General features: G+C 47.7%; 1 protein-coding gene across 3 annotated transcripts; it reads right to left on the bottom strand.

Moving 5' to 3' along the window:
* Positions 1–461: 461 nt before the first annotated feature.
* On the bottom strand, positions 462–27,792 carry ACOX1 (acyl-CoA oxidase 1). 3 transcript variants are annotated; one of them, XM_062174963.1, is made up of 14 exons: positions 27,631–27,792; positions 27,191–27,350; positions 21,342–21,502; positions 11,632–11,739; positions 10,250–10,369; positions 9,997–10,112; positions 9,417–9,586; positions 6,508–6,670; positions 5,952–6,142; positions 5,276–5,455; positions 5,060–5,165; positions 4,804–4,947; positions 3,031–3,237; positions 462–2,460 (listed from the first exon to the last, which is right to left on the bottom strand). In XM_062174963.1, exons 1-14 carry the CDS (start codon positions 27,737–27,739, stop codon positions 2,410–2,412), a joined length of 1,986 nt encoding a protein of 661 aa, XP_062030947.1. In that variant the 5' UTR covers positions 27,740–27,792; the 3' UTR covers positions 462–2,409. The 3 variants fall into 3 exon arrangements, with proteins under 3 accessions (XP_062030947.1, XP_062030946.1, XP_062030948.1); XM_062174962.1 differs by lacking the exon at positions 21,342–21,502 and adding an exon at positions 13,864–14,024 and having other exon boundaries at positions 27,631–27,791; XM_062174964.1 differs by lacking the exons at positions 27,191–27,350; positions 27,631–27,792 and adding an exon at positions 13,864–14,024 and having other exon boundaries at positions 21,342–21,496.
* Positions 27,793–27,818: the final 26 nt, after the last annotated feature.

The raw sequence follows: 27,818 nt of genomic DNA, 5'->3' as shown, positions 1-27,818 counted from the left end.
TTATGAATCCTGGGGGAATTCAGGATTATGGATCTGGAGAGCTGCAGCCAAAGCCTGGTGGTGCAGAAACCCAAGCACCAAGATCTGAAGATAATAACTCCAGGCGTGTTCCCTGAAATGGCAAGTGCCCAGGCTCAGGCTTGTGACCATAGTTCATGCTGCAATTAGGTGAAGGTCTTAAGATAAGCGGATACTTAGCAGTACTGTGTTCTCAAGAACAGAACATGAAGGGCCCCCAGAGGCTTTGGGACCAACTGTGCTTTGAAGTCACTGATGTCCACACACTGAGATCCACCTCAGGACGTATCTAGGCGAGCACACAGAACTCCAGACACTAGAGGAGTCGACCTGTATCCGCCACAGGTAGCAACCACATCTCTACGAAACCTCGACTCCGCAACTTTGTACACTGTTCAGAGTACTTTCTACCCAGAATCGATCATTTTGGAACATTGTCTTGATTTTGTGAAAACGGCTCACAACAGACCCACACTTATCAGGAGCAGAGTCTGGCTTCCTTGTGCAGCCACAATTATGCACTGAGTCCTGCCAAGGCCCCCGATGCCCGGAGCCACTCACAAGTGCTGCTCCAGCGCCAGCAGTTCCAGCTGGCTGATGCCGTCTGCCCGGGCAGGTCTCCTTCCTTCTGGCTTTGTGTAGTGTTCTCTAAAACTAGTGAGCCTAAGTACGAACTTCTTCATGATTTAGATTTGTTTGTGTGGCATGCTCTCTCTTAATATATGATCAGTGAGGTTTCACTGGGTCTTCCTGCTTTGATTATATTGACTAAAGTTCAGGACAAACATCCCAGTGTCAACAAAAATGCTAGTATTAAAATGTCAGATTTCATACAAGCTGAGGCGCCGGATGGAAGGAGGCTGTGCAGAGAACACACACTTGTTGTTAATCTTCAATCTTACAACCATCAGCTTTCCCAATTACAGCTTTTGTCACCACAGTTTCTGTTGTAACCCCTAGGGCTCATATTACCCGTTCCCCGGAAGACTTTATGCCAGGTGCCAAGACAACTCGTGGAGTTACACCGTATCCTCAGGGCTGATTCTAGAACTGGCTTCATGAGGCAGACAGCACATACAGTCACCAGATTAAGAAAAAACATCAAGTGGCTTATGTTGTTTTATACTGATTCTCTAAGAACAAAATTCATGTTCACATAGTCAACCTCTAAATGTACTGATTGTACAAATCAGATTTCGGCTGAGAAAGCCAACTGAGCAGTTCAGGTAAAAGCTCTTAGGACACACGGAAAACAGTCAACAGTGCGACTCAGAATCTACAGAACTTCCATTTATCTTTAAGCCAGAGTTTCAATGATTGTTCTCTGAACCAAAAATCAGAACACATAGCTTGTGTCAAAAGATTTTTCTGTTATTTCTGGGTGGAAGTGGTGACCCAAGTGACGTCTGTATTTTTAGTGCCCAACAGATTGTAATGGCTTATGCCGAGATGGCAGAATGTTTGAAATCTGCATCGTCCCCCAAACCCCACTGTGGTCAGCAAAGTTACAGCAGCGCCACAGCTAGAAGCTCTCCCTTAGAAGAGGGGGGACCGTGATTTTTGTCTTCTCTTTTCAGTGCCTCTTTCAGAAGTGAGGGAGATCAAACACCACTGAGTGAGGCCCCAGCAGCTGGCCCAAGTCAGATGCAGAGGTTAACTTTGTTACCAGCTTCTTCCCAAGGAGTGGGGGACAAGGGGAGGTCGAGTGCTACCACAGCAATTCAGGGATCTTTTGAATGGGAGAAAAATTCCTGACTACAGGAGCGAAGGGTCCTGTAGATCTGGGGTAAAAAAATAAAAGTCCCCTTGCTGGAAAAACACTATTGTGCGCAGTCAGACAGGAGCCACGCACTGGCAAAGGCAGGCAGACAGGCAGAAAACGGCCAGGCACGAATCCCTTCCTAGCAGGTTTCTGGATTCGTTTCTCTCCCCCAGGCCTTTCCTTCAGTCCTGAACCACGGGAGTCGTGAAGGACCAGGAGCAGGGAACTTGGTGGGGTTCTGCCCCCGTGAGAAAAACTTTGCTTAAAAAGACTTACATAGCCAGTGATTAGCAATTAATATGTGAAAATAATTAACTACTTAGTAGTTAAATTCTGCTAATTACCAAAAGCCCTGGCCTATGGGATCAGCAGCGTTACAAATGGAAGTCATAAACTTTTTCTGAATCTCTTTCAGTGTTAATTGCACTTAAAATACATCTATTTTTTTTCACTTAATCTTTGAAATCTGTTCATTTTTTTCCTTCATTTATAGAAAGAGGAATGGGGTCAATTTAGCCCTTGCTCTGTGATTATTTCAATTTGATAAGGATTCCACCCAGATCCATGTATCAAGTGTGACGGGAGTTGCACACAGCTGCTCTGTGCGGATCAGACTTGTCCTTGCGACATCAGAGCTTGGACTGCAGTGGCTTCAAGTGTTTGTAATAAGATTCGTGGACCTGTAGGAAGGAGAGAGGAGAAACACCAGTAAAGAGCTACTGTGTAAAAGAGCGTACGTTCAGGAATTACCTGGGATTTATTTGGACCCTAATTCAAAGAAACAAAAGATATTGAGGCAATCGAAAAAACTCAGGGTATTTCATGATGTAAATTACTGTTAATTTGTTAAGGAAGGGTGACAGGTATTAACAAGAATCCTCACCTCCAGAGCTCCAGATTGAGATACTAGGACTAAGAAGAACCCACTGCCTTGCAGCCCCAGGATGAGGGAGTCAGGAGATGGAGGCTCAGGTGGACACAAACGGCCAGGAGGCCACACACGTTGAAGCCACGTGGACGGTATGCGCAGGTCTGCTTTTACAGACGTCTGAAGACGTTCAAGCAGTGTTAAATACTCAAGGGGGTTAAGACCCAGTTCCCTTCTGACCTTGCAGCTGAAATACAATGAGCCACAGTGGCCACAGTGCTTTCAGAGCTCCGAGCAAACCCCTGTCCAGACGCCTCTCCTGCCTCGGTGTTTAAGTGAAGAACTTCAAAGGTGAAGAGACTGTTTTTGGTTTTTGTTTTACCTCTGCTTTGTTCAGTGGGGATTTCTTGGCCCACTCAAACAAGTTTTCATACACATTCCCATCATAGCGGCCAAGTACAGAGCCAAGGGTCACATCCTGAAAATCAAATGCGTCAACCAAAGCGACGGCATTGGGGCGAATCAGAGTGAGCAGCTCCTTTACACGCTGGTTGACCTGGGTGATCTGAGACTCTGTCATGATCTTCCCCTAAAAGAAACCCAAGTAAATAGTAAGATACACGTATGTACACAGACAGCTAATATACACACAACCATCAAATATGTGACAAATATTCTTCTTTTCTTTTTTTTTTTGACAGGCAGAGTGGACAGTGAGAGAGAGAGAGACAGAGAGAAAGGTCTTCCTTTACCATTGGTTTACTCTCCAATGGCCGCCGTGGCTGGCACACCGCGCTGATCCGATGGCAGGAGCCAGGTGCTTCTCCTGGTCTCCCATGGGGTGCAGGGCCCAAGCACTTGGGCCATCCTCCACTGCCTTCCCGGGCCACAGCAGAGAGCTGGCCTGGAAGAGGGCTACTGGGACAGAACCCGGTATGCTGGCGCCGCAAGGCAGAGGATTAGCCTGTTGAGCCACGGCACCGGCCACAAATATTTTTCTTAAAGACTTCCATGAGTGTTCATAATGTGTACTATGAAAACTTGCATGAATTTCAATTTTCTTTTTTAAGATTTATTTATTTAAAAGGTAGAATTACAGAAAGAGATCTTCCATCTGCTAATTCACTCCCCGAATGGCCACAATGGTCAGGGCTGGGCTAGGCAGAAGCCAGGAGCCAGAAGCTTCATCTGGGTCTCCCAGATGGGAGGCAGGGGCCCATACATTTGGGTCATCTTTCGCTGCTTTCCCAGGCACACTAGCAGGAAGCTGAATTGGAAGTGGAGCAGCTGGGACACGAACCAGCACCCGACAGGGATGCTGACATTTTAGGCAGCAACCTAACCTGACCCACCGTAATGCCAACCCTGGATTTCAATGTTTTTGTTTTTTGGGTTGGTTTTTTTTTTTTTTTTTTTGGCAACAAAATGAACTTATCTCAATGCCATTTCTATGAACTTTTTTTTCCCTAATTCTTCTTATTATTTTTTAAAAAGATATTTGAAAGGCAGAAAAGAGAAAGAGAGAATCTAACCACTGGTTCACTCCTCAAATGGCTACAACAGCCAGGTCTGGATCAGACCAAAGCCAGAAGCCACGAAGTTCATCTGGGTCTCTCCTGTAGATGGCAAAGGCTCAAATACTTGGTCCACTACCTGCTGCATTCCCAGGTGCAATGGCAGGGAGCTGGATCAGAAGCAGAGTCCCAAGCAGCAGCTTAACTTACTGCACCATAATGCTGCCCCCGGGAACTCTTTGGAGCAGCCTCAGAGTTAGAAAATACTGACCTGGCCGGCACCGCAGCTCAACAGGTTAATCCTCCGCCTGCGGCGCCGGCACACCGGGTTCTAGTCCCAGTTGGGGTGCCGGATTCTGTCCCAGTTGCCCCTCTTCCAGGCCAGCTCTCTGCTATGGCCCGGGAGTGCAGTGGAGGATGGCCCAAGTGCTTGGGCCCTGCACCCCATGGGAGATCAGGAGAAGCACCTGGCTCCTGGCTTTGGATCAGCGCGGTGTGCTGGCTGCAGCGCGCTGGCCGTGGCGACCATTGGAGGGTGAACCAATGGCAAAGGAAGACCTTTCTCTCTGTCTCTCTCTCAGTATCCACTCTGCCTGTAAAAAAAAAAAAAAAGAAAGAAAAAAGAAAAAGAAAATACTGACCTGAAGGAAATCTCCCGCCTTCTGACTGATTCCATACAGAGAATACAAGAGACACAGATTCTTTAAGACAGGCTGGATGGATTTATCTTGAATTTTGAGGAGTTTTTCTGAAAAGAGCTTAACTACCACATAGTGGCAATGTGCCTGGATAAAAAGAAAACAGGGTGTGAGAACTTGGAGTCAGCACCCAGTGACCAGGGCTTCTGCACTAAAAACACAGCGGGTGCCTGGGGGTGCAGAAGGAATGACCACTGACCTCACTTGCTCGAACAAGGTCGACGGAGGTCAGGTTCCAGGCTACCTCCTTGCTTTTCCTGTGACTCACTTCAGTCTGAAGGTTTTTTGCAGCAATTTCTACTAATCTGTTCAGAAAGGAAAGAAAACACGAAGGCGGAGGACACGGTCAACAGCACTCACGGCTGCGTCTCATCCGTGAGGCCCGCCCCAGGCTCGCTCTCGAGGGCAGACTCACCTGGCTGCACGGTGTTTGTACACATCAGTGAGGCTGTCAGGACTGTTGATGTCCACCACGGTGGGCCATGCTGCTACCTGCTGTGGCTGGATGCGCTGGCTAGGCAGGTCATTCAGGTAGGACACCATGCCGCCCACCAACTTTCCTGAGTGCACCTGGTCATAACTTTTCATCAGGAACCTGAAAATCACAAGTACACATGCTCACAGTGACTTTACCCACTGGTTCACTCCCCAGATGGCTGCAACTGCCAGGGTTGGGCCAGGCCAAAGCCAGGAGCCTGGAGCTCCATCCTGGTCTCCCACGTGGGTGGCAGTACTTGGCAAGGACTTGGGCCATCCTCTGCTACTTTCCCAGGCATATTAGCAAGGAACTGGATTGAACATGGAGCGGCCGAGTCTTGAACTGGTGCCCACCTAGGACCTGGTGTCACAAGCTGCAAGTTAACCTGGTGCGTCACAGTGCTGGCCCCTGGCAGCTTCACTCTTAGAACGACTTTTAGTTGCATGACAGATATTTCATGCTTGCCAGCTCAATCCCAAGATAAAACAGTGAGTCAGGATAGACGGCCCAGCTGCCTCTCAAGAACAAATACAAAGACAACGTCTAGAGAACTGGGGACGGGGGCCCGTGAGAGGCACTCACCGCTTCTCAGGACAGACGGGAGGACTCTCACCTGGCTGTCTGCAGCATCATGACCGTGTTCTCCCCCTCGAAGGTGCAGGAGGGAGTGAAGGTGACGTAGATGTTCGGGAGGCCGCTGCTGTGGGAGTAGCCGTGTCCGCCGCACGCCATGCGACACTCCTCGATGGCTGTGTTTGTCGTCCAGGTGGTAAACGCCTTAAGCCCGGCGGTGAGGGCGTGAAGCTGGGGGACAAGCACAGCCGGTCAGCGCAGCGGTGGTGCTCACGGTCCCAGGCCCAGTGAGCAAACAGACATTTCCCTAAGGGCAGCAGTCACTGTCAAGCCAGCAGACAGGCCCAGCGACTAGCCGGAACTCAACACTCCCACCCTGCCTTCTGAACCGTCTTGCTCAGAAAAAAGTCCCCATCTTTGTCCCTTTGACTGCCAGATGACCAGCATGGTGCAATACTTCTGAGAAACCCACGTGTCTTCCTATCGGATCTACTTTCCATCAGAAAACAATTCTAACATATTCTTCTTTCAGAAAACTCCAGCATTTTTTTTGGAACATTATCCAATAGGAAACATGGGAACAGAAGGATGCGCACCTCCGGCAGCTCACTCAGGTCCCCCTGGCCAATGCCTTCATTGATCCGGTGATAGGTCTCCTTCATGTAGGCGCCTACGAACTGGAAGGCATAGGCCGTGGCCAGGAGCGGAAACAGTTTATACTGCTGGGTTTGAAAATCCAAAATCTGCGGCTCTGGTTCACTGAATTACATAGAAATAGAAATAAACATGTAAATGCTTCTACAGAACGCTGTGTGCCAGGTTCTAGTCTGAGCAATTTAATACATTAACGCATTTAACCCTTATAAAGATCCTGTTTGGTAACTACTATCTTTTTTTTTTTTTTTTTTTGTTAAGATTTCTCTTTATTTATTTGAAAGAGTTACAGAGAGAGGAGAGAGAGAGAGAGAAAGAGAGAAAGAGAGAGAGAGAGAAAGGGAGAGAGAGAGAGGTCTTCCATTTGCTGGTTCACTCCTCAAATGATCACAATGGCTAGACTGAGCTGATCTGAAGCCAGGAGCCAGGAGCTTCTTCCTGGGTCTCCCATGCAGGTGCAGGGGCCATCTTCTACTGCTTTCCCAGGCCATAGCAGAGAGCTGGATTGGAAGTCAGGACAAGAACTAGCAGTCTCGAACCAGTGCCCATATGCGATGCCAGCAATGCAGGCGGAAGCTTTACCAGGTACGCCACAGTGCCGGCTCCTTGTTTTTGTTTCCTCTTTTTTTCTCTAAGACAGAGGTAAAGAGAGAAAGAGGAGTAGCTGGGACTCAAACAGGTGCTCATATGGGATGCTGCACGGCAGGCTGGGACTTTAATCCACTGTGCCACAGCACCGGGTAACTACTATCAATATCTCCAACTTACAGATGGGGAAACCGAGAAGTTAAGATTCTGCCTGAAGGGGCCGGCGCTGTGGCACAGCGGGTTAATGCCCTGGTCTGAAGCGCTGGCATCCCATATGGACACCGGTTCAAGACCCGGTTACTCCACTTCCAATCCAGCTCTCTGCTATGGCCTGGGAAAGCAGTAGAAAATGGCCCAAATCCTTGGTCCCCTGTACCCACATGGGAGACCCAGAAGAAGCTCCTGGCTCCTGGCTTCGGATCAGCACAGCTCCAGCCGTTGTGGCTAATTGGGGAGTGAACCATCGGATGGAAGACCTCTCTCTCTCTCTGCGTAACTCTGATACTTTCAAATAAATAAATAAATAAATCTTTTTTTTTTAAAGATTCTGCCTTAAGTCACATAGTTTTCATTTAAACCTCAGTAATCAGAGCAGATGGTCAGTCCAGCAGCAGGCTTTCGGTCAGCTGGGTCCCACACTGGAGGGTCCTGGCTTTGGCTCCCAATTCCAGCTTCCTGTTCACGCAGACCACGGAGGCTTAGACCTGAGTCCCTACACTGAGGTGGGAGACCCGGATTGTAACCCTGGCTCCCAGCATGGGCCAAAGCTGGTCCCAGCCATTGCAGGCACTTGGAGAGTGAACCAGTGGATGGCAGTTCTGTCTGTCTCTGTCTCTCTTCCTCTCAAATTAAAAAAACAAAAAACAAACAAGCAAACAAAAACCTAGGCTATTTAGCCGGCGCCGTGGCTTAACAGGCTAATCCTCCACCTTGCGGCGCCGGCACACCAGGTTCTAGTCCCAGTTGGGGCGCTGGATTCTATCCCGGTTGCCCCTCTTCCAGGCCAGCTCTCTGCTGTGGCCCGGGAAGGCAGTGGAGGATGGCCCAAGTCCTTGGGCCCTGCACCTGTGTGGGAGACCAGGAGAGGCACCTGGCTCCTGGCTTCGGATCAGCGAGATACGCTGGCCGCAGTGGCCATTGGAGAGTGAACCAACGGCAAAAAGGAAGACCTTTCTCTGTCTCTCTCTCTCACTATCCACTCTGCCTGTCAAAAAAATAAATAAATAAAAATAAATAAATAAATAAAACCTAGGCTGTTTGGCTCCACAAGACCATGTTCAAAAAGAAAAAAAAAATATTTATTAGAAAGGCAGTTAGAGAGGAAGGAGAGACAGAGAGAGATTGTCTATTCACTAGTTTACTCCCCAGATGGCAGCAACAGCGGGGCTGGGCCAGGCCAAAGCCAGGAGTCCGGGAGTACCAGGCCTCCCACACGGGTGGCAGGGGCGCAGGTGCATGGGCCATCTTCCACTGCTTCCCCATTTCCATCAGTGGGAGCCGGATCAGAACTGGAGCAGCCGGGACTCGAACTGGTGCTCATGAGATGCTGGCATCGCGAGCAGAGGCTTAACCGGCTGTGCCACGGCAACAGCCCCAATTATCAGGCTTTGATGGCACTTTGACTACACACAGTCTATAACTGGTGTTAGTAGACAGACTTTCACACTGTTCTCAACATTTACAGAGCTTCAGAAGTTGAAATGAGATGGTTAATCTCATCTTTCCTTTTCTCTATTAAATTCTCAACCACTGAGTGAGAAGTTCATTTTTTTTTTTTTTTTTTTTTTAAGATTTCCTTATTTATTTGAAAGGCAGAGTTACAGAGAGAGGAGAGACAGAGAGAGAGGTCTTCCACTGTTGGTTCACTCCCCAGATGGCTGCAACGGCTAGGGCTAGGCCAGGCTAAAGCCAGGAGCCAGAAGCTTCATCCGGGTTTCCCTCATGGGTACAGGGACCCAACGACTGACCCGTCTCCTGCTGCTTCCCAGAAAGCGCATTTGCAGGAGGCTGGAAAGGAGAGTGAAGCCGGGGTGGAGACCAGGAACTCTGGTACGCGATGTGGGTGCCCCCAAGCGGCAGCTGAAGTGCTGCACCAACGCCTGCCTCTCATCTTTCCTCTTGGGAAAAGGAAGCCCAGACACGAAGTGGCAGGCCCAGGAGACGGCCTTCCGAACCAAGTCTGCACAGCAAATGGGGCTGTGCTGTTCTGATGGAGTCAAGACAGGCCCAGTGGCGTATCCGTCGCGCCCCGCCCCCGCCTTACCCTGGCTGGATCTCAGACTGGTGCCTCACAGCGCTGTATCGGATAGCGATGGTGCATGCCTTGGACAGAGACCGAGCAGCTTCTCCCACGAGGAAGGACCTGACAAACACCATGGTCCCGTAGGTCAGCTTGTTACTCAGGGGTTTCACGTACGTGCCGTCTGGCTTCACCTGGAAGGAGAACGTGAGATTGACGCTTCCTTCTGTTAGGCCCACGTGGACGCCGAGAGGTCCTAGTGTGGTCCCTGGAACAGCAGCAGCAGCAGCATCTGGCAGCTTGTCTGAAACTAAATTGTAGTACTGCCCGCCTGGTGCATCCGTGGCCAGAACTGGCGACCCGGGTTTATCAGCCTCCAGGCGACCCGTACTTCATGCTGAAGTTTGAGAACCAATGGTTTGGCACACCCCATGTGCTTATCACCCTTGCCAATTGCTTCCAAACACCAACACAGTAAAAACAACATCAGAAGTAAAAACATGCTATCACCCTCTTAAAGTCAGACCCCTGGTAACCCATGGTTTCCAACAGTCACCATGCTCCTGCTGGATGCCTCTGGCTCCTGTTTGCTACCTACATATACCTGGGCGTATTTCATCAGCATGTTCTCTCTGGGAATACGATAGTTGTCCATCTTCAGGTAGCCATTATCCATCTCTTCGTAACCGAATTTGGGGCCGATGTCTCCGACGGTGATGCCTACCACAGATGAAGTAAAGTCAGAGCGGGCTGTGCGTGGGAACCCCAGCCTGGCCCCTGCTTCGCCAGCTGGGTCTCGGACTTTTTGCAGAAGAAATGCTCCATCTTCATGTCACCATCAGATGAACAATTCTTACCTGGCAAAGGCTTGTGCGTCCCCATCTCACGAATCGGTACGATGAAGGCGTGTAATCCATAACACTTCCCCTTCGTGATGAGCTGTGCAAGAACTATCGCATGATTCGAAGTCTTTCCAACTGCAAAGTCAGAGATCAACAGAGAAGTGAGCAAACATTCCCACATTTTCCAAGGGGGAAGAGCACATGTTCAGTGCGACTCTAGCCTGGATCAGCAGTGTGTCCGGGAAGCCTTTCCTGAGACACCAAGTCCCACGCGCAGCTGCAAAGTCCTCCCCGCTGGCGGCTGCCAAAGGACAGCTCCCCAGGCAACCAGCAGCAGTTCCTGTGCTCAGTAGCTGCTGGGTACCAGACAGCACTCCCACGACTAGAACGTTCTGAGGATTAGAGTGGCTTTTTGCTTTGTACTCCTGGAAATGTTCATTTTTTCTTGTATGCTTTTTTTTTTTAAGTAAAATGTAATGTCAGGGCTGGTGTTATAGCACAGTTGATAAAGCTGCCACCTGTGACACTGGCATCCCACACGGGAGCGCTGGCTCAAGTCCCACCTGCTCCATTTCCCACCCAGCTCCCTGCTAATGTACTTGCACATGCAGCACACGATGGCCTGAGTGCTTGGGCCCCTATCACCCATGTGGGAGGACCCAGGTGGAGTTCCTGGCTCCTGGCTTCACCGTGGCCCAGCCCCAGCTGTTGCAGTCATTTAGGCAGTGAACCAGTGGATGGAAAATGGATCTCTCTCTCCCTCTAACTGCCTTTCAAATAAATAATGTTAAAACTATTAAGTTATTATAAATGATGACTACTGAACCTGTGGGAATAGTTTATCTAAACAAAAAAGTTAGCTGTCATTTCTGAGCTCTGTGAGATGTATAAATACAGGTAATTAAGTACCACCAGAAAGTGTGAAACAGAATAGTTAAGATTTAGGGTATTTTTCTGTATTTAAAAATTATATTCTCAAGGCCAGCACTGTGGCACGGTAGGTTAATCCTCCGCCTGCAGTGCCAGCATCCCATATGGACATTGGTTCTAGTCCCAGCTGCTCCACTTCTGATCCAGCTCTCTGCTGTGGCCTGGGAAAGCAGCAGAAGATGGCCCAAGTCCTTGGGCCCCTGCACCCACGTGGGAGACCTGGAAGAAGCTCCTGGCGCCTGACCTTAGGTAGGCTCAGCTCCAGCCACTGAGGCCATCTGGGGAGAGAACCAGTCAATAGAAGACCTTTCTCTCTGTCTTTCCCTCTCACTGTGTTTACTTCTCAATAAATAAAATCTTAAAAAAACAAACAAACAAACCCTGATATTCTCACATAAGCTTTGTATTCTAAACATAACCATAGTGAATCTTCAAAACATCCAGTAAATACTCAAACATTCACTTACGCCCACCAGGCCACCACTTAATGGAGGTGACAGTAGGACTATTCATAATGAACTCCTGGGTTTGAGGGTCATATGTGGCTGTGGTTTCCAAGCCTCGAAGATGAGTTCCTAAGGAAATAAACGACATTTACTTCAGATCAAGTATGGGCAAGAATAAGAAGAGAGTATAATTTCCCACCCAGTCTTTAAACTAATATCTCACAGAAAAAAACCCTGAGAACATCACATTTGTAGATGAGCTACAAATGGCTGTGAACCAAGATGTTTCCTTTCCTAGCCTACCAGAGAATTTCCTATTAGGCTGAAAATAATAAGGTCATGCATGGTCCATTTCTAGTTTACAGATTTGTTTCGATCAACTGAAAGAAGATATAAAGGCAACTCAGAATCATATTTTAAGATCACGATATACGAATTTAACAGAGGAGTTTGCTATCCTCTGAAATTCATGCCTAAGTTGCAGCTATACCAATTTCAACTCCTGTGTATTTTATTTACCATACCAGTTCCCTTTCTGGAATTGTGTATACTGGGAAGAACTAGCCTGTGTGACAGGAAGAGGCTTCCACTAACGTTCTTGTGAATTGAGAACTTCTTTCAGAATGATTGCTAGAATGGAAAATAAGAATTTAAAAAGGTATTATCCTTATGGGGGTGGGGAGAAGACCTGGAATAGTGACTTTTTTTTGGAGAGGCCTAGACATTTTTTATTTTTGTTCTCAGGATGGAGGACGACCCTACAGAGCCACCTCTCCAGAACAGTGACTTTTAACCATTTCTATAAGTCTAACAATGAGGCCCGAGTTCCCCTAGACTTGCAGGGCCAGGCCTTCACTTAGTCCCAATCGGTTCATCAGTGAGATGAGGGAGACTACCAGCTTCATATGCTTACCAGAGATGGATGGGGATTTGCTTTAAACCCTAACACAAATACGCCAACATCACTGGAAAGAATTCTAGAGAAACGTTCCAGGTGGCACCCTCTCTATTAATACTGTACTGCAGCAAATGCTGTGAACCTTTTACCAGATTACTCTGGTAAAACCAGAACTCATTAAACACTGAAGAAACACAGAGAAACTTCCACGTGGAACAGCAGAAACGGCCAGCGTGCGTTTGACCCGCAGCCCTCCCAAGTGGGAGTCAAGAACCCAGACACTTAAGATTCCTTCCACTAAAAAGACACTTTTACAGAAAAAAGATAACCTATCAAATAGAGCAGATAAGGATAAAATGTTTTCAAATGCACAATTCCTCTACGTTGAGTCCTGTGAAAGTTCTGTAAAACAGTCTCAGCACTGAACAGAGGCAGCTGTACAGAAATGAGAGCAACTGGCGAATGTACATGTCGTCTTCCTGACACTCAGGAGCCCAAAAGAGAAGGCGGAAGCAAACAAATGGCAGAGACCAAGTCAAAAGAGATGCTGAGAGCAACAGCCACCACCTCCAGTGTTCCTGGAGTTTGTAAGAAAGACAAGTGGGGTGTGGTCAGAAAAGAAAGTAGGTACAGAGCTTGAAACCAAAGGCCTGGAAGGATGACTTGTCTTCATTTTTCTAACCTCTGGACAAGCCACCTTCAGCAATTCCTGGTTTAACTGAAGGTACAAATAACCTCAAGGAATAAAATGTTGCACATTTTGGTTCTAACAACTCTTTTCCCTTAAGAAAGTCTTTCCTTAAGCAAGTCAAAAAAACACACTATCAATCTGTATTTCTTCTAGAACTTGTCAAAGTACACTGAGGTCTCTGTAGTAAAGGTGTCAGACAGCAACAGCGGACGGACGGGTAGGTTCAGGCCTCATGTGCACAGACGGGTAGGTTCAGGCCTCATGTGCACAGACGGGTAGGTTCAGGCCTCATGTGCACAGACGGGTAGGTTCAGGCCTCATGTGCACAGACGGGTAGGTTCAGGCCTCATGTGCACAGATGGATAGGTTCCGGCCTCATGTGCACAGACGGGTAGGTTCAGGCCTCATGTGCATAGATTTGAAAAATCACTTGGTCAGTAAGGCCTGATTTCTGAGGGAAGTCATGAAAAACATAATCAGCCTATCACTAGGGTGACACAGCCTTTAATGTCCACTGATCAATGTCTACGCACCTACTTGGGTTCTGCAGAGAGAGGTCATTTAAACACACTGCCATGCCGTTGCTAGCACACGGTGGGCGCTCCACACATGCCAAGCTCACAGGGGCCCGCCCAACCCAGAAGGTAGACTGAATACACTGTACCATGACCCATCTCTGTCTGGGCATAAGTGCCAGTGATCTCCAGGTTCCAGGCGGGCATGAAGAAGCGCTCCTGCTGCTCTGCGGTGGCCTGGTGGAGCAAGGTGGGCAGGAACATGCCCAAGTGCAGATCCAGAGGCTCAGGCCGCCCTCGGTGCACAAAGCTTCGGAGAAACACCAAGGGTGGGCGTGTGAGAGGAGAGTCATCAGGTGTGAGAGAGTCGCAATTTGGATAGACAGAGCGAGGGAAGGACAAAAAAAACCTTCTGTGAGTATGATTAGCCGTGTGCATTTCATCATGGGCGGGAGCACTGCCCTTTCTGTATTACTTCATATGGCTTGGCAAGTTCCACTGCTCTTAAGTTGGCGGGGGATGGCAGACTGGCTACTGACTGCAAAGCCAATACTGCACAAAACCACACAAACCTGGAAAGGCTATGTGGGGTGGAGGCTCTGCGTGGTCCAAAACTCACTCTGAAGAGAAGGTAAGGCACAGTAGTTCTCTCAGAGGGACAGTATTGAACCCCCAGACTAAGTTTTCATTTTTCTCTCGAGATGCAAATTTCAATGATCCTTCTGGGCTGGGATATTTTGTTTTGTCCACAAAGCGTCCAGCACGGATCTGTATTCCTCATGGAACTGTGATTATTTCATTCAGATTTATTACCGCAACTATTCAGCCATGCTCTATTGAAAAAATTTAATACAAAAATTGACAGTGCTCTTCATCCCAGTAATTTCAGAAATTAAAGACATGCAATTTCTAGTGAAGACCATAATAACACAAGTCACAGGTTCATGCATAACAAGCTCTTCATTTAATCACATAGGCATAGCCACTGAGGATAATAAAGCTCTTGGTTCTAGTAATTTCAAATCCACTTTGTGAAGTCATTCTTTTAGAAACAGTTCTATACACCTTTGTATTTTTCCACATTACTATTTTTCACTGTTTAACTTCCAGCTCCAAATTATTGACTCTATATTGTTCTTATTATTGTATTTAATTATCTCAGAAATGAGCCTAAACAACACTCCAATTTTTAAATTTCTCCAACATTTTGTTCTATTTAAGGGGGACAACACCCAGGGTGCACTGCTCTGGCAAGGACTGACCAAGTTCGTCCAATTGAGTGCTTGTGTTTTCAGCTATCATGTAAAAATTGAAGAAGATGTGACCGAACCCCTCAGTTTAGGGAGGAGAAATTAAGGCTGAGATGAGTTAAGTGCCTTTTTCAAGTCAAAAAGGTAATGGCAAAACCAGGGCAAGAACCTCCTCACCTCTGATCCTGTCTGCTAGATGGGAAAACTATGGCTCACATTCAGCGTGGCCGAAGACCAGGGAGAAAGCACTAAAAAGACACAACAAAACCCAGCGCTGTCTTTGGCAGCACCAAGAGTGGAAGTCCCACAAAAGGCAACCACTCGTGGAAACTTGGCGAAGGAGTCACAGGGACCTAAGTACTAGTTTTTCAACTTCCTATAAATCTACAATCATTTAAAAACAAAACAAAATCCCTGGATGACAGTGCCTTTTACTCACAAACCAGAATGTCAACTGTCCCAGCTTTCAAAAAAATCTCAGCCTCACAAGAAAAACAAACTCACGCTTAGGACCTAAGGGGACACTCTGCACGGAGACTGACAGCCGGAGTGCCGGCTCAGCGCTTTCACGAAAGGCTGCCCGCACTCCTCGAACCCAGAGCGACGCCGGGGGAGAGGCCCCTGGGAGGCGCTCATCGGCCCAGGGAAGGCTGGGTCTGTGTGGTGCTAAGGCTGACGTGGAATACGAAGGGTCACCACACACACAACTAGCAGTAACAGGAGTGAAGCTGCCGCAACCCAGAAGCTGTTGAGACTGAAGAACGTTTTCAGGAGAAAGTGTGTCTTGTGCGTGAATACGGACTATTCAGAAGTGCGTGAAATTCAGACACGCTACCAAAAGAAGTGACAGCTTTCTGATTTAAACCACGTATTTGGTGCAAAAAGTTGGTCATGCATGATAGAGATTGCATTTGACTATAAAATAACTTATTGTAAAATTACAAAGCATCGACATTGTACTTGGCAAAGCACCAGTCAGTTCTTTTAAAATCCCAGCATCAAAGGGCTTCCCCAGCCTCTCCTTCCACATGACACAGGGCTAGCAAACCAATATTGAGAAATGAATAAATTAATAACACACAACAAAGGAGAATGAAAAATAGCATCTCTGTGGGCAGCATGATCTTAACCTAGGAAATCAAAATATCAAAATAAATGAATTGAGAAAAGCTACAGGCTGTAAGGGAAAAAAAAAAAATCAACTGCATTTTTATCAGGATCATTCAAATAGAAACCCCACTAGAGGAAAAGACAATTTACAACAGTAATGAAATATTTAGGGGTCAGCACTGTGGCCTAGTGGGTAAATCCACTGTCTGTAGTGCCAGCATCTCATATGGGCACCAGGTCAAATCCTGGTTGCTCCACTTCCACTCCAGCTCCCTGCAAATGGCCTGGAAAAGCAGTGGAAGGGGCCTAAGTGCTTGGGCCCCTGCATACACGTGGGAGACCCGGCAGAAGTTCCTGGCTCCTGGCTTCGCATCAGCCCAGCTCTGGCCTTTGCGATCATCTGGGAAGTCAATTAGCGGATGGAAGACCTCTGTCCCTCTCTCTGTAACTATGCCTTACAAATAAATAAATCTTTTTTTAAAAAAGGTAATGAAATATTTAAAAACTACTAAGTGGGGCCAGTGCCGTGGTGCAGAGGACGCCCGAGACACCGCATCCTGAGTTGGGCGCCGGTCCGGGTCCCAGCTGCTCTGCTCCCCCAGCTGCCTGCTGAGGCACCTGCACCACTGCCACTCAAATGGAGCCCAGGATGGAGTTCCCAGTCCTGGCTTCAGGCTGACCCAGCCCCTGTGGCTGCTGTGGCCATCTGCAGAGTGAACCAGCAGGTGGAAGATATCTCTCTCTGTCTTGCAAATAAGTAAATAAATCTTTTTTTTTTTTTTGAGATGTAATAACTGTTTTCTTTATTTAATGAAAATCACAGTAACAGTGAGAAGCAGGTATTGGGTGATTATAATATTTTTAAAGCATGCATTAAAAATTGTTAGTTTATGAGCCGGTGTTGTGGCACAGTGGGTTAATGCCCTGGCCTGAAGTGCTGGCATCCCTATGGGCACCAGTTTGAGACCCGGCTGCTCCACTTCTGATCCAGCTCTCTGCCATGGTCTGGGAAGGCAGTAGAAGATGGCCCAAGTCCCTGGGCCCCTGCACCCACATGGGAGACCCGGAAGAGGCTCCTGGCTCTTGGCTTCAGATCGGCGCAGTTCCAGCTGTTGTGGCCAATTGGGGAGTGAACCAGCAGATGGAAGACCTCTCTCTCTCTCTGCCTCTCCTCTGTGTAGCCCTGACCATCAAATAAATAAATCGCCAGTCTCATCAGTTACATAGGGAGTCGCCATCTTGAAAACGCCCATAAGTAGATAAATCTTTAAAATAAAGTATGCTAAGTAACTTCTCAGGATATTAAAGACTTATTTAAAAAGGCCGGCGCCGTGGCTCAACAGGCTAATCCTCCGCCTTGCGGCGCCGGCACACCGGGTTCTAGTCCCGGTCAGGGCACCGATCCTGTCCCGGTTGCCCCTCTTCCAGGCCAGCTCTCTGCTGTGGCCAGGGAGTGCAGTGGAGGATGGCCCAAGTGCTTGGGCTCTGCACCCCATGGGAGACCAGGAGAAGTACCTGGCTCCTGCCATCGGAACAGCGCGGTGCGCCGGCCGCAGCGCGCTACCGCGGCGGCCATTGGAGGGTGAACCAACGGCAAAAGGAAGACCTTTCTCTCTGTCTCTCTCTCTCACTGTCCACTCTGCCTGTCAAAAAAAAAAAAAAAAAAAGACTTATTTAAAAAACATGAATAACCTAATAGAATGTATGAAAGAAGATATGAGTGCATGGAAAAGAAACAACTGATTCCTGGCTGAGAGGAGTGAAGAGAGGGAACACTCCCCGAGAAAATACAGGACTTCCACTAACGGCTGCTGAAGGTTTCCGCACGTTTTAGAACTTGACAAACTGAGATCAAGAATTCACCTAGAAAAATAAGTAGGTGAGAATATCAAATACACATACAGCTTGAAATGTAACAACAGGCCTATCCTGTCAGATTTTAAAGTACACAAAGCAATTTTTATGTTAGAAAAGAAACAAACAAATAAATTTAATCTGTTATAAAACCCTAAAAAGCCCAGCAAGAGCCTAACAGGAAAGGATCACTAGTCAATGAACACTGGAAATCTAGAAAACCAAACGGATTCATTCTCACTCCGTATCATACACAAGTCAAAACAATAAACACAAACCAAGAAAACACGCTTCCCAAACTATAGGAGGGAGAATGTGCACCTATCCAGAGAAGGAGCCGTTGATCCAGAAGGCCAAAATTTTTAACAAGGTAGGAAGCAATGGAAAACGATTACATGCGTACAACGTTGTCACATCATGAGGCATATTCTACTTCATCAAAGATTTCATTTTATGCACGGAAGATGCAAAGAGTAAATCAAACTTACTAGCAATGGAAAATTAAAACTTACTCTCAGACATCTATTAAAGTGGCAAAAATAAAGTGACTGTGTTGATGGAGCTGTAGAGACACAGCTACATTAGTAAGTTGTTAAATATATTAGAAACTAGCTTTGTGTTTCAGGGAAAGCCTCAAATTATACAACCAGAGCTATAAAATACTTATTTCCTTCAACGCAGTAATTCATTTCTGAGAGATATTCTATTCTAAAGTCATAACCGCAAAGAATTTGTTGAGAAGTTTATACTTTTATCAACAATAGTGTGAAAATCAGAGGACTGGCGCTGTGGCATAGCGGGTAAAGCCATCACCCACAGTGCCGGCATTCCATATGGGCACTGGTTCAAGTCCTGGCTGCTCTACTTCCAATCCAGCTCCCTGCTAATGCACCTGGGAAAGCAGTGGAAGAAGGCCCAAGTGCTTGGGCCTCTGCACCCTCGTAGGAGACCCAGAAGAAGCTCCTGGCTTCGGATAGGGCCAGCTCTGGCTGTTGTAGCCTTTTGGGGAGTGAACCAGTAGATGAAAGACCTCTCTCTCTACCTCTGCCTCTCTATAACTTTGCCTTTCAAATAAATTTAAAAGAGAGAGAGAGAGAGAGAGAGAGAGAGAGAGAGAAAATCAGAATAGCCCAAATACTACTCAGGGAGCAAAGTCTCATGGGAAGCCCAGGACGGAAGAAAAGCACCTGGGAAAGAGAACAGGAGACCTCCAGCCTGGGCAGAGAGCAGAGTGAGGGTGAAAACACTCATCACACAAAATCAAGTTTTCTGTCTTTCAAGTTCTAAAGGAAGAAAGATGCTGTGCTTCATATTTAAGCATGAGTGATAGCAATTTGCAAAGATACTACATCTTCAAGGACAGGAAGCAGACAGCATAAGCAATGTATTTCTAAACAACGGAAGAGAAGGCAAGAACCCCTATGAATGGCCAGATCTTGAAACGACCAAATGTCTGTGAAGAAGAACCCGACCTTGCTTGTGTCCTAAAGAAACGTGTGGTCAGGATGGTCACTCCAGACCAGCCTCTACAGGCTCCTCCTTCACCCAGGAACCGCAGGAGCGCAGCCCTCCTGGGTCCAGGCCTCTGGCCTGGTTTAAGGCTCAGAGGTCACAGAGCCGGTGTGCTGGAATGTCTTCAAGTGCCTTCAGAAGAGCAGTCACACTCTAGAAGGAAAAGGCTGACTGGTGGCTGAGACTGTGCAGGCGACTGAACTTCAGGAACCCTGAATGCGACCAAGCAACACTGAGTCTCTTCACGTGAGGTGGAGAAATCCGAGGCCAAAGTTACCGCTACTTCAGGGAGAACGCTTTAGATAAATCACTGTTGATCAATGTTCTGAAGTCTCGGGATTTAAATAACTAGATTTCATTTTGTTCACACTGCTCTATCGCCAATCTCCTTGACGTTGAAGGACTGTGTACTCTTTAACTGCCACAAGATGCAAATTAAACCAACAGACGGATTGGCTCCCATGGAAAAGAACAGAAGTCAATTAAGAACATCAATACAAAATAACAAGATTCCAGCAACAAACAAGACTTAACCTTACAACATTGTTTCCTAAAGTAAACTATAGAGATGAACACAAAGTTAGTTCAAATACAAGAAAATATCCCAAACTAGAAGCAACAGGGGAAAGAAAACTAGCAAATGCCAACTCTCCATGTAGGAACTTTGTCCAGTTTCTGTTCTCAGACCAGTGAAGTTCAAGTCTTTGGTTCTGCCTCACTCCCTTCAAAATTTAGGGCAAAGGTACATTTTCGATGTATTCTATAAATAGACAGAAGCATTAGGCCAACAACAACACATACATGTTTATATATATTTATATAAAACAAACTCATTAACCTCAGGACATTACACAGCTTATGCAACCTATGAATGACCCGACTAGTAAATCAAACAACTTGTACAGTGATGACAGCAAAAACATAAAAGTTCTGTAACACAGTTATTTACAGATGACAAAACACACGTGTGTCCACATGTGCAGTTTCTAGGACAGGAAGACTACATAAAACATGTCACCTTTCTTCCCTTGTGAATCCTTTCTGAAGGTTGCCATTTCAGTACTGGCCATCCTGAAGTTAAAACCTTAAGTGTTTAATAACACGTCCCACAATGCTGGAGCATAACCAGAATCTGCAGACCCCACAGGGTTACGGTAAAGAATGTTTTCCTGAGACCAATCTGTAAAGCATACGCAAAATAACTTTTCCTGAGGCCTGCAACACTTCCTCATTTCTTTCTTTAAGTCTTGCATTTTGATAATTCGCTATGAAGCTGAGCAACTCAAATTCTAAACACTCAGTGAGGGCGGGCGTTTGGTGCAGCCGTTAGGATGCCCACTTGGGACACCTGCAGCCCGAGTGCACTGCAGTGCCGGGGTTTGAGTCCTGCCTCCACTCCCAATTCCAGCTCCCTGCTAGCGCACAGCCTGGGAGGCAGCAGCTCATAGGCCCCTTCCAGGAGGGAGATCTGGGTTGAGTTCTGGGTTCCTGGCTCCAGCTTTTGACTTTTTAACTTCATCAAACAAGAGTATCTTCCAAATATACAGAGGCATTAATCCTCTGAAGAATTTCCAGCAGTCATTACAGACAGACCAATATAATGGGGTGCTGTGACACACTTTAGACCCCATCTTTCCAAACCGCTCAGCATCTGTTAAAAGGGGGTATGCAGCGATGGTAAAAGCCTTTAAGAAATAACACTGAAAGATGTTTATAGGCCAAAGGTCTGAACCAATGCATTGGGAAATGACCCAGAAGAAAACAAGAAGCTGAAATATGATTTAACAATTTAAAAATAATATCCAAAATATGTAGTAGAAATAAAAAAATCAAATGCCAGGAGTCAGTGTTAATTGAAGTCCTGAGGTGGGTTACCCACGGACCCTCAGATGTGGACTAACCGTGGCCCATTTCCGTCTGGGCGTAGGTGCCAATTATCTGGAGTCCTTTGGATGAATCCAGCCATTTCTCTTGCTGAGCAGTGGTGCCCTGATTCAGCAAGGTGGGAATAAACATGGAGTAATTGAGGCCCACAGGTTCCACAAAATTGACCAATTGTAGTCTACAGGAGAGAAAAGAGAAGGATCTCAGCCTTACTCTAGAAACTGCACACTGCCCCAGCTCTGGTCAAGCAGACGTGGCCCTCCAAGTGAAGGTCAGGGAAAACTTAGACCTCTTTCTTGTGAAATTAAATTTAAATAAAATAAAATTTACCATTTTACTATGTAAAAAGCCAACAGCAGGACCTGGTGGTATTTATTCTCCCTCTAATCAGTATTCCTTTTCAAATTCTACACTTAATCCAGGAAACAAATGCCACCCAAGTTTTGGCCTAAAAGCCCCTTTTATTTTTGGTTTTATTGGTATTACTTGCTGGTTTGGCTGGTGTAATTTTTAGGAGTGTGGCTTTTTAAATTTTTGCTTTATTTTTAGGTTTTCCTTGCTTTGATAATCAAAAGAACACCACAGAATACCTATTTGTAGAGCTGCTGACGAAAGTTCCTAAGGAAGAACAATGAAGGCTGTCTCTCCCCGGGTGACAGGTATGTTCCAGGGGAGATCACAGCCTCCAAAGCGCTCAGGGTTTACACAGGCAGCAGCAGCGGGGGCGTGGGCGATCCATCCCAGTGGTCAGGGAACACCACATTACACTGACATTCAGGCCTCGACCATCTCCTCATAGGGCGGAATCCTTGGCTATTCTGTGTTACAAGATTTTACAGGGGTCTATTTTGTACTTTCACATAGTGTGTATCTGAAGAGCTTAAAGCACAGGGGTTGGCACAGTGGCATAGCCGGTAAAGCCACTGCCTGAGATCCCAGAATCTCATATGGGTGCCGGTTTGAGTCCCAGCTGCTCCACTTCCAATCCAGCCCCCTGCTAATGTGCTGGGAAAGTAGCAGGGGATGGTTCAAGTGCTTGGGCCCCTGTACCCACATGGGAGACTTGGAGGAAGCTCCTGGCTTCAGTTTGGCCCTGCCCTAGCCGTTGTGGCCATCAGTGGATGGAAGATCTCTCTCCATCTCTGCTTTTCTCTGTAACTGTGCCTTTTAAATACATTTTGAAATAATAATAATAATAATAAAAGCTGGCTTAAAGTACAAAATGCATCCCATATAACTGGTCTTCATGACTTCTAAAGGGATGAGTTAGAAGCAGTGTGCGCACCAGTGTAACTTGGCTGTACAACAATCAGAGCATGAATTAAGGGGAGGAAGAGGCAGGTTGCCATTCTTACGGGGAGGCCCTGAAACTGTACTGCAACTTAAAAGAAACAGCAGGGGCAGGCAGTGTGGCACAGCAGGTAGAGCCACGCTTGCCAGGCCAGCATCCCATGCTGGAGTGCCACTTCCTGTCCAGCTTCCTACCAATGCTCTTGGGAAAACAACAGAAGACGGCCTAAGTATTTAGGCCCCTGTCACCCACGTAGGAGAGCAGGATGGAGGTCCTGGCTCCTGGCTTCAGCCTGGCCCAGATCTGGCTGTTGTGGCCATTGGGAGTAAACCAGCAGATGAAGATTCGTCTGTCACTCTGCCTTTCAAATGAATAAGTAAATCTTTTTTTTTTTTTTTTTTTTGGACAGGCAGAGTGGACAGTAGAGGGAGACAGAGAGAAAGGTCTTCCTTTTGGCCGTTGGTTCACCCTTCAATGGCCGCCGCCGCAGGCGCGCACCGCGCTGATCCGAAGCCAGGAGCCAGGTGCTTCTCCTGGTCTCCCATGGGGTGCAGGGCCCAAGCACTTGGGCCATCCTCCACTGCACTCCCTGGCCACAGCAGAGAGCTGGACTGGAAGAGGGGCAACCGGGACAGGATTGGTGCCTTGACCAGGACTAGAACCTGGTGTGCCGGCGCCGCAAGGCGGAGGATTAGCCTACTGAGCCACGGTGCCAGCTCAGATAAATAAGTAAATCTTAAAGACAAAAACGACAGCAGCAAACACAATATGCCCTCATTTTCCTGTTTCCAAAATAAGCTCACACAAACCCTCCCATTTCTCCTCATGCAAATCACAATCCACCTGCAAACTCTCTTCATGCATATTCTTAGATATGAACATGTCCAGTTAACCAAACTGAATTATTTTACTCGTTACAGACTGGACCAGAGGGAATGATTTCGGCGCCCTAGGTCATATGAAAGTCAGAATAAGCTGCTCACTAGCACCACAAAAAATGTTTTCTCTGCTGCCAATGCTGTCAGGCCTAAGCTTGGGAAGAAAATCTCTTCTCAGAGATGCTAGGGACAGACTCTTCTAAACACCCCAGAGATACTGAGTAGGCGACACCGATAATGCCTTTTAGACCACAGGTCTATGGTGTCTACATTAAATCAAATGTTAAACTACAGGGAGAGCAGAGAAAGGAGAATGTGAACAGAAGTGAGTCGGTCTCCTGCGTAGCTGCTCTGGCTCCTCCAGGACAGAGGTCACACGTCTCACCGAAGCAGGCACCAGGAGCCAGATGAGTGATGAAATGCAGGAATCACCACTCAGAGGGAACAGCAGACAGCATCACACCAAGCCTTTCTTACTAAAACCAGCAAGTATTAGTCCATTCCCTATTTCTGAGGAAAAACACCCTGTAATTCAGTTACTAAAAATGGTAGAAAAGTAAGACACTCGTGTTCCCTACAGGGAAGTGAGAAGGCTCAGTAATTCAGTAAAGCTCTCTGAGGTTTGTAAAGTCACCCTAGGAAACAGCGGAACACGCAGGACACAACAAAGACCATCAGATATGTTCTTTTTCAAAATGAGGGGTTGTCAGGCTGTGGTGCAGTGAGTAAAGCCGCCGCCTGCAGTGCCGGCATCCTATATGGGCGCTGGTTTGAGTTCTGGCTGCTCCACTTCCGATCCAGCTCTCTGCTATGGCCTAGGAAAGCAGTGGAAGATGGCCCAAGTCCTTGGGCCCCTGCACCCATGTGGGAGACCGGAAAAAAGTTCCTGGCTCCTGGCTTCAGATCAGCGCAGCTCCGGCCGTTGTGGCCATCTGGGGAATGAACCAGCGAATGGAAGGTCTCTGTAACTCTGACTTTCAAAGGATAAATAAATAAATCTTTTTTTTTTTTTTTTTTTTTTTTTTTTTTTTAAACGAGGGGTTTGGGGCCAGTGCTGGGTGTAGTAAATAAACTAAGCCTCCACCTCTTGCACTGGCATCCCATTTGGGCACGGGTTCAAGTCCCGGCTGCTCCTCTTCCGATCCAGCTCTCTGTCAATGGCCTGGGAAAGCAGTGGAAGACAGCTCAAGTGCTTGGGCTCCCGTACCCATGTGGGGGACCCAGAGGAGGCTCCCGGCTCCTGGCTTTGGATTGGCTCAGCTCTGGCCACTGCCGCCATCTGGGGAGTGAACCAGTAGATGGAAGACCTTTCTCTGTCTCTCCCTCTCTCTGTCTGGTAACTCTACCTCTCAAATAAATAAATAAAAATCTTTAAAAAAATTTTTTTTGAGATCTCTTGAAAATCAACTCATGAAACAAATCCAGGGGCTTGTTTTGAAATTACGTTTAATCCCTTCTGAAGGTGCTTTCCAAGGAACCAGCTTTAAAAACAAGGGAAACAAAAAACGTGATTGGCCATAGCTAGAATTTTAAATTACTCTTACAACATCTTAGAAGTTTTCTTTTCATAGCAACCTGTATATTTCAAAGACAAAATTACAGGAAGGAAGATGAGGAAAATGTATATCCCCCAACCAGCATGGCTCATTTTCTCAAATTCTAAAGTTCTGCTCAAGTTAAGAAATCTCCAGGGGCTGGTACCAGGGCGTAGTAGGCTAAGCCTCTGCCTGTGGCGCCGGCATCCAACATGGGCACCAGTTCATGTCCCAGCTGTTCCACTTCTGATCCAGCTCTCTGCTAATGGCCTGGGAAAACAGTGGAAGATGGCCCAGGTGCCTGGCACCTGTACCAGTGTGGGGAACCCAGAGAGGCTCCTTGCTGCCAGCTTATCAGCTCAGTTCTGGCCCGTGTGGTCATTTGGGGAGTGAACCAGTGGATGGAGGACATTTGTTTCTGCTTCTCCCTCTCTCTGTCTGTAACTCTCTCAACTAAATAAATAAAATTTAAAAAAAAAAGAGAGAGAGAGATTTCAAAGTTATGTACTAATATTCAGCCAACTTCAAAATAGTCTCATAATAAATAAATTTTATTTTATGGTAAGAAAAATTTATATAAAAGGCATAAATACCAAAAATTCTCAGAAACACTGCTGTTCTGTCAATTCCAACATCCTGCCCCATTTTAACAAATAAGAAATCCAGTGTACTTCACAATTAATGAGAAGTCACAGTTTACTGGTCCCATTATTTCTGAGTCACAGACAAAACACTGCTGCATTATTATCTACGGAATTGCAACGCTGATGGGATTATGTAAACCAGGTTTAGATGCGCAGTACTGGCCAAGATTAATTTTCAATCCTCATCTCTAACTTGAACTGATCTCCCTATCACAACCTAGGGACATTGGAAGGATGTCAAAGGGTGTGTTAAAGTTTGTACTTTCAGACTGCACACGAAAAATGGTCCACAAAACTGGCTGGTGTCCACAGACCTTTAACCCACACAGAGGACTCTGTTCTGTTTCACTGTGACTTCACCTGAGTCTGGTTACACATGAACCACCGGAGGTTAGGAAATCATCGCTACCAACTCTGAAACGCAATGCATCACCCATTTAGAAAAACACAACAAAAATACAATCCTCTTCATCTTGTTTTACTGAGGAATAAAACCTTACTAACTTTGAAAGTTTTCAAAGCCAACTCATGTCACTCAGTAACATAATCTTCTAAGAGTTATTCTACCTCCATATCCCCACAGCTATGAATTTCAAACTTTAAAAACAATAGAGAGCATTTGGAAGCTGGTGAGTCTCTAGATCTGGGCTACCAAAAATAAATAAATAAGCAAACAAAGTGCCTTCCTAACTGAAGCTGGATGTGCAGTTCTGAGGAAAGTCCTACTGTCCAAGATAACCCATTTCATTCAGTCAAGCTGGAAACACACCAGGTGCCCAGGGGCAGCAGTACAAGGAGTGAGCATTACTACACGAGGGCGACACTCAGAACATGTTTCCTTTGTCTTCATTCTTGAAAATACAGCATTCATAAACCGAACCCTCACAGCTCAAGATACTGGAGTTCCTCTAAAACGTAGAAACCTAGAAGAGGAAAGGCCCAGGAACAACGACAAGTGTAAGAGCTGCCGCGGGCCGAAGACTCGTGTCCCAGGATCAGGGAGCGAGGTTTTTATTGGCAGTTCGGGGGGAGTCCTGACTTTGCCAAGACAGCCATTAAATCAGCCACGCACTCAACAATCCCGGGTCCTTAGACGCCTGGTATCCATCCGAGGCCGGAGTCCCTCCTCCAGGCCCACATATTCCCAGCAGTGGGAATCCCAGGATCCTCACAACTCTATGAGAATGGAATCCGCTCTTGCTCCACATACAGGGGGTTTGGTCTTGCAACTTAGGGAAAAAAAAAAAAAAACAACTTCGGGGTTCGGAAACTCAGGTATCCTGACAAAAAACAAAGTCATTTCGCGCTTCACATCGATGGACAGAGGGAGATGCCGGGGACCAAGGATCGTTCCAGTGAGATTCCCGACACGGAGAGCGCCCGCCTCTCGGCTCCCTCGGCGTCCGGCAGACCCAACCGCTGCCGGGCTCGCGCGCGGGAGCGAGCGCTGTTTCCCTCACATTTAACCTGAAAGTGGCACCGAAAACCACAAACACGCGGCCGGCCGGGCACACCTACTTCTTAAACCACATGATCTCCTCGGGGTCCGCGATGCCGAACTCCCTCATCTTCCTCACCATGGTGGCGCTTTTCCTGACGGCCACCTCGTAGCGCTGGCTGCGCGTGAGGAAGTTGAAGTCCTCGTGCTGGAAGTCGGGGTCGTTCAGGATCAGGCTCTCTGGAAGGGAGGCGGAGGGCATCACGGGGCGAGACGGACCTGCCCGGCCACCCCCGGCCACCCCCGGCCCCCGGCCCGCCGACGGCGACACTCCCCGGGGCCCGCCGGCCACCCCCGGCCACCCCCGGCCCGCCGACGGCGACGCTCCCGGGGCCCGCCGGCCACCCCCGGCCACCCCCGGCCCGCCGACGGCGACGCTCCCGGGGCCCGCCGGCCACCCCCGGCCGCGGCCGCGCCCCCTCCCCAGCCGTGCCCGGGACTGCAGGCCCGCCGCCCTCACCGATCTCCCGACGGCGCCGGGTATTCTCCGCGCTGCCGTCCAGGAGGTTGGTGATCAGCTCCGGGTTGAAGGTGGCGGAGGCGCGCTCCCTGCGCAGGTCCGGGTTCATGGTGGCAGCCGGTGGGCAGTGCTGGGCGCGGCGGCGGCGGCGGCGGCGGCGGGTGTCCGCAGGGGCGGCGCGGGTCCGG

This window comes from Lepus europaeus, chromosome 18 (genome assembly GCF_033115175.1).
Source record: "Lepus europaeus isolate LE1 chromosome 18, mLepTim1.pri, whole genome shotgun sequence".
NCBI classification, from domain to species: Eukaryota; Metazoa; Chordata; class Mammalia; order Lagomorpha; family Leporidae; genus Lepus; species Lepus europaeus.
The sequence above is the reverse complement of the archived record's forward strand: the minus strand, read 5'-3'. Positions and strand labels throughout refer to the sequence as shown.

Coding starts and splice junctions, on each gene's coding strand:
- ACOX1 (XM_062174963.1), bottom strand. CDS start 27,739: ATGAACCCGGACCTGCGCAGGGAGCGCGCCTCCGCCACCTTCAACCCG. Junction 10,370..11,631: donor TAAGTGGTGGCCTGGTGGGC/GTAAGTGAATGT, acceptor CTGACTTTGCAG/TTGGAAAGACTTCGAATCAT. Junction 6,671..9,416: donor CAGTCTGAGATCCAGCCAGG/GTAAGGCGGGGG, acceptor TATGTAATTCAG/TGAACCAGAGCCGCAGATTT.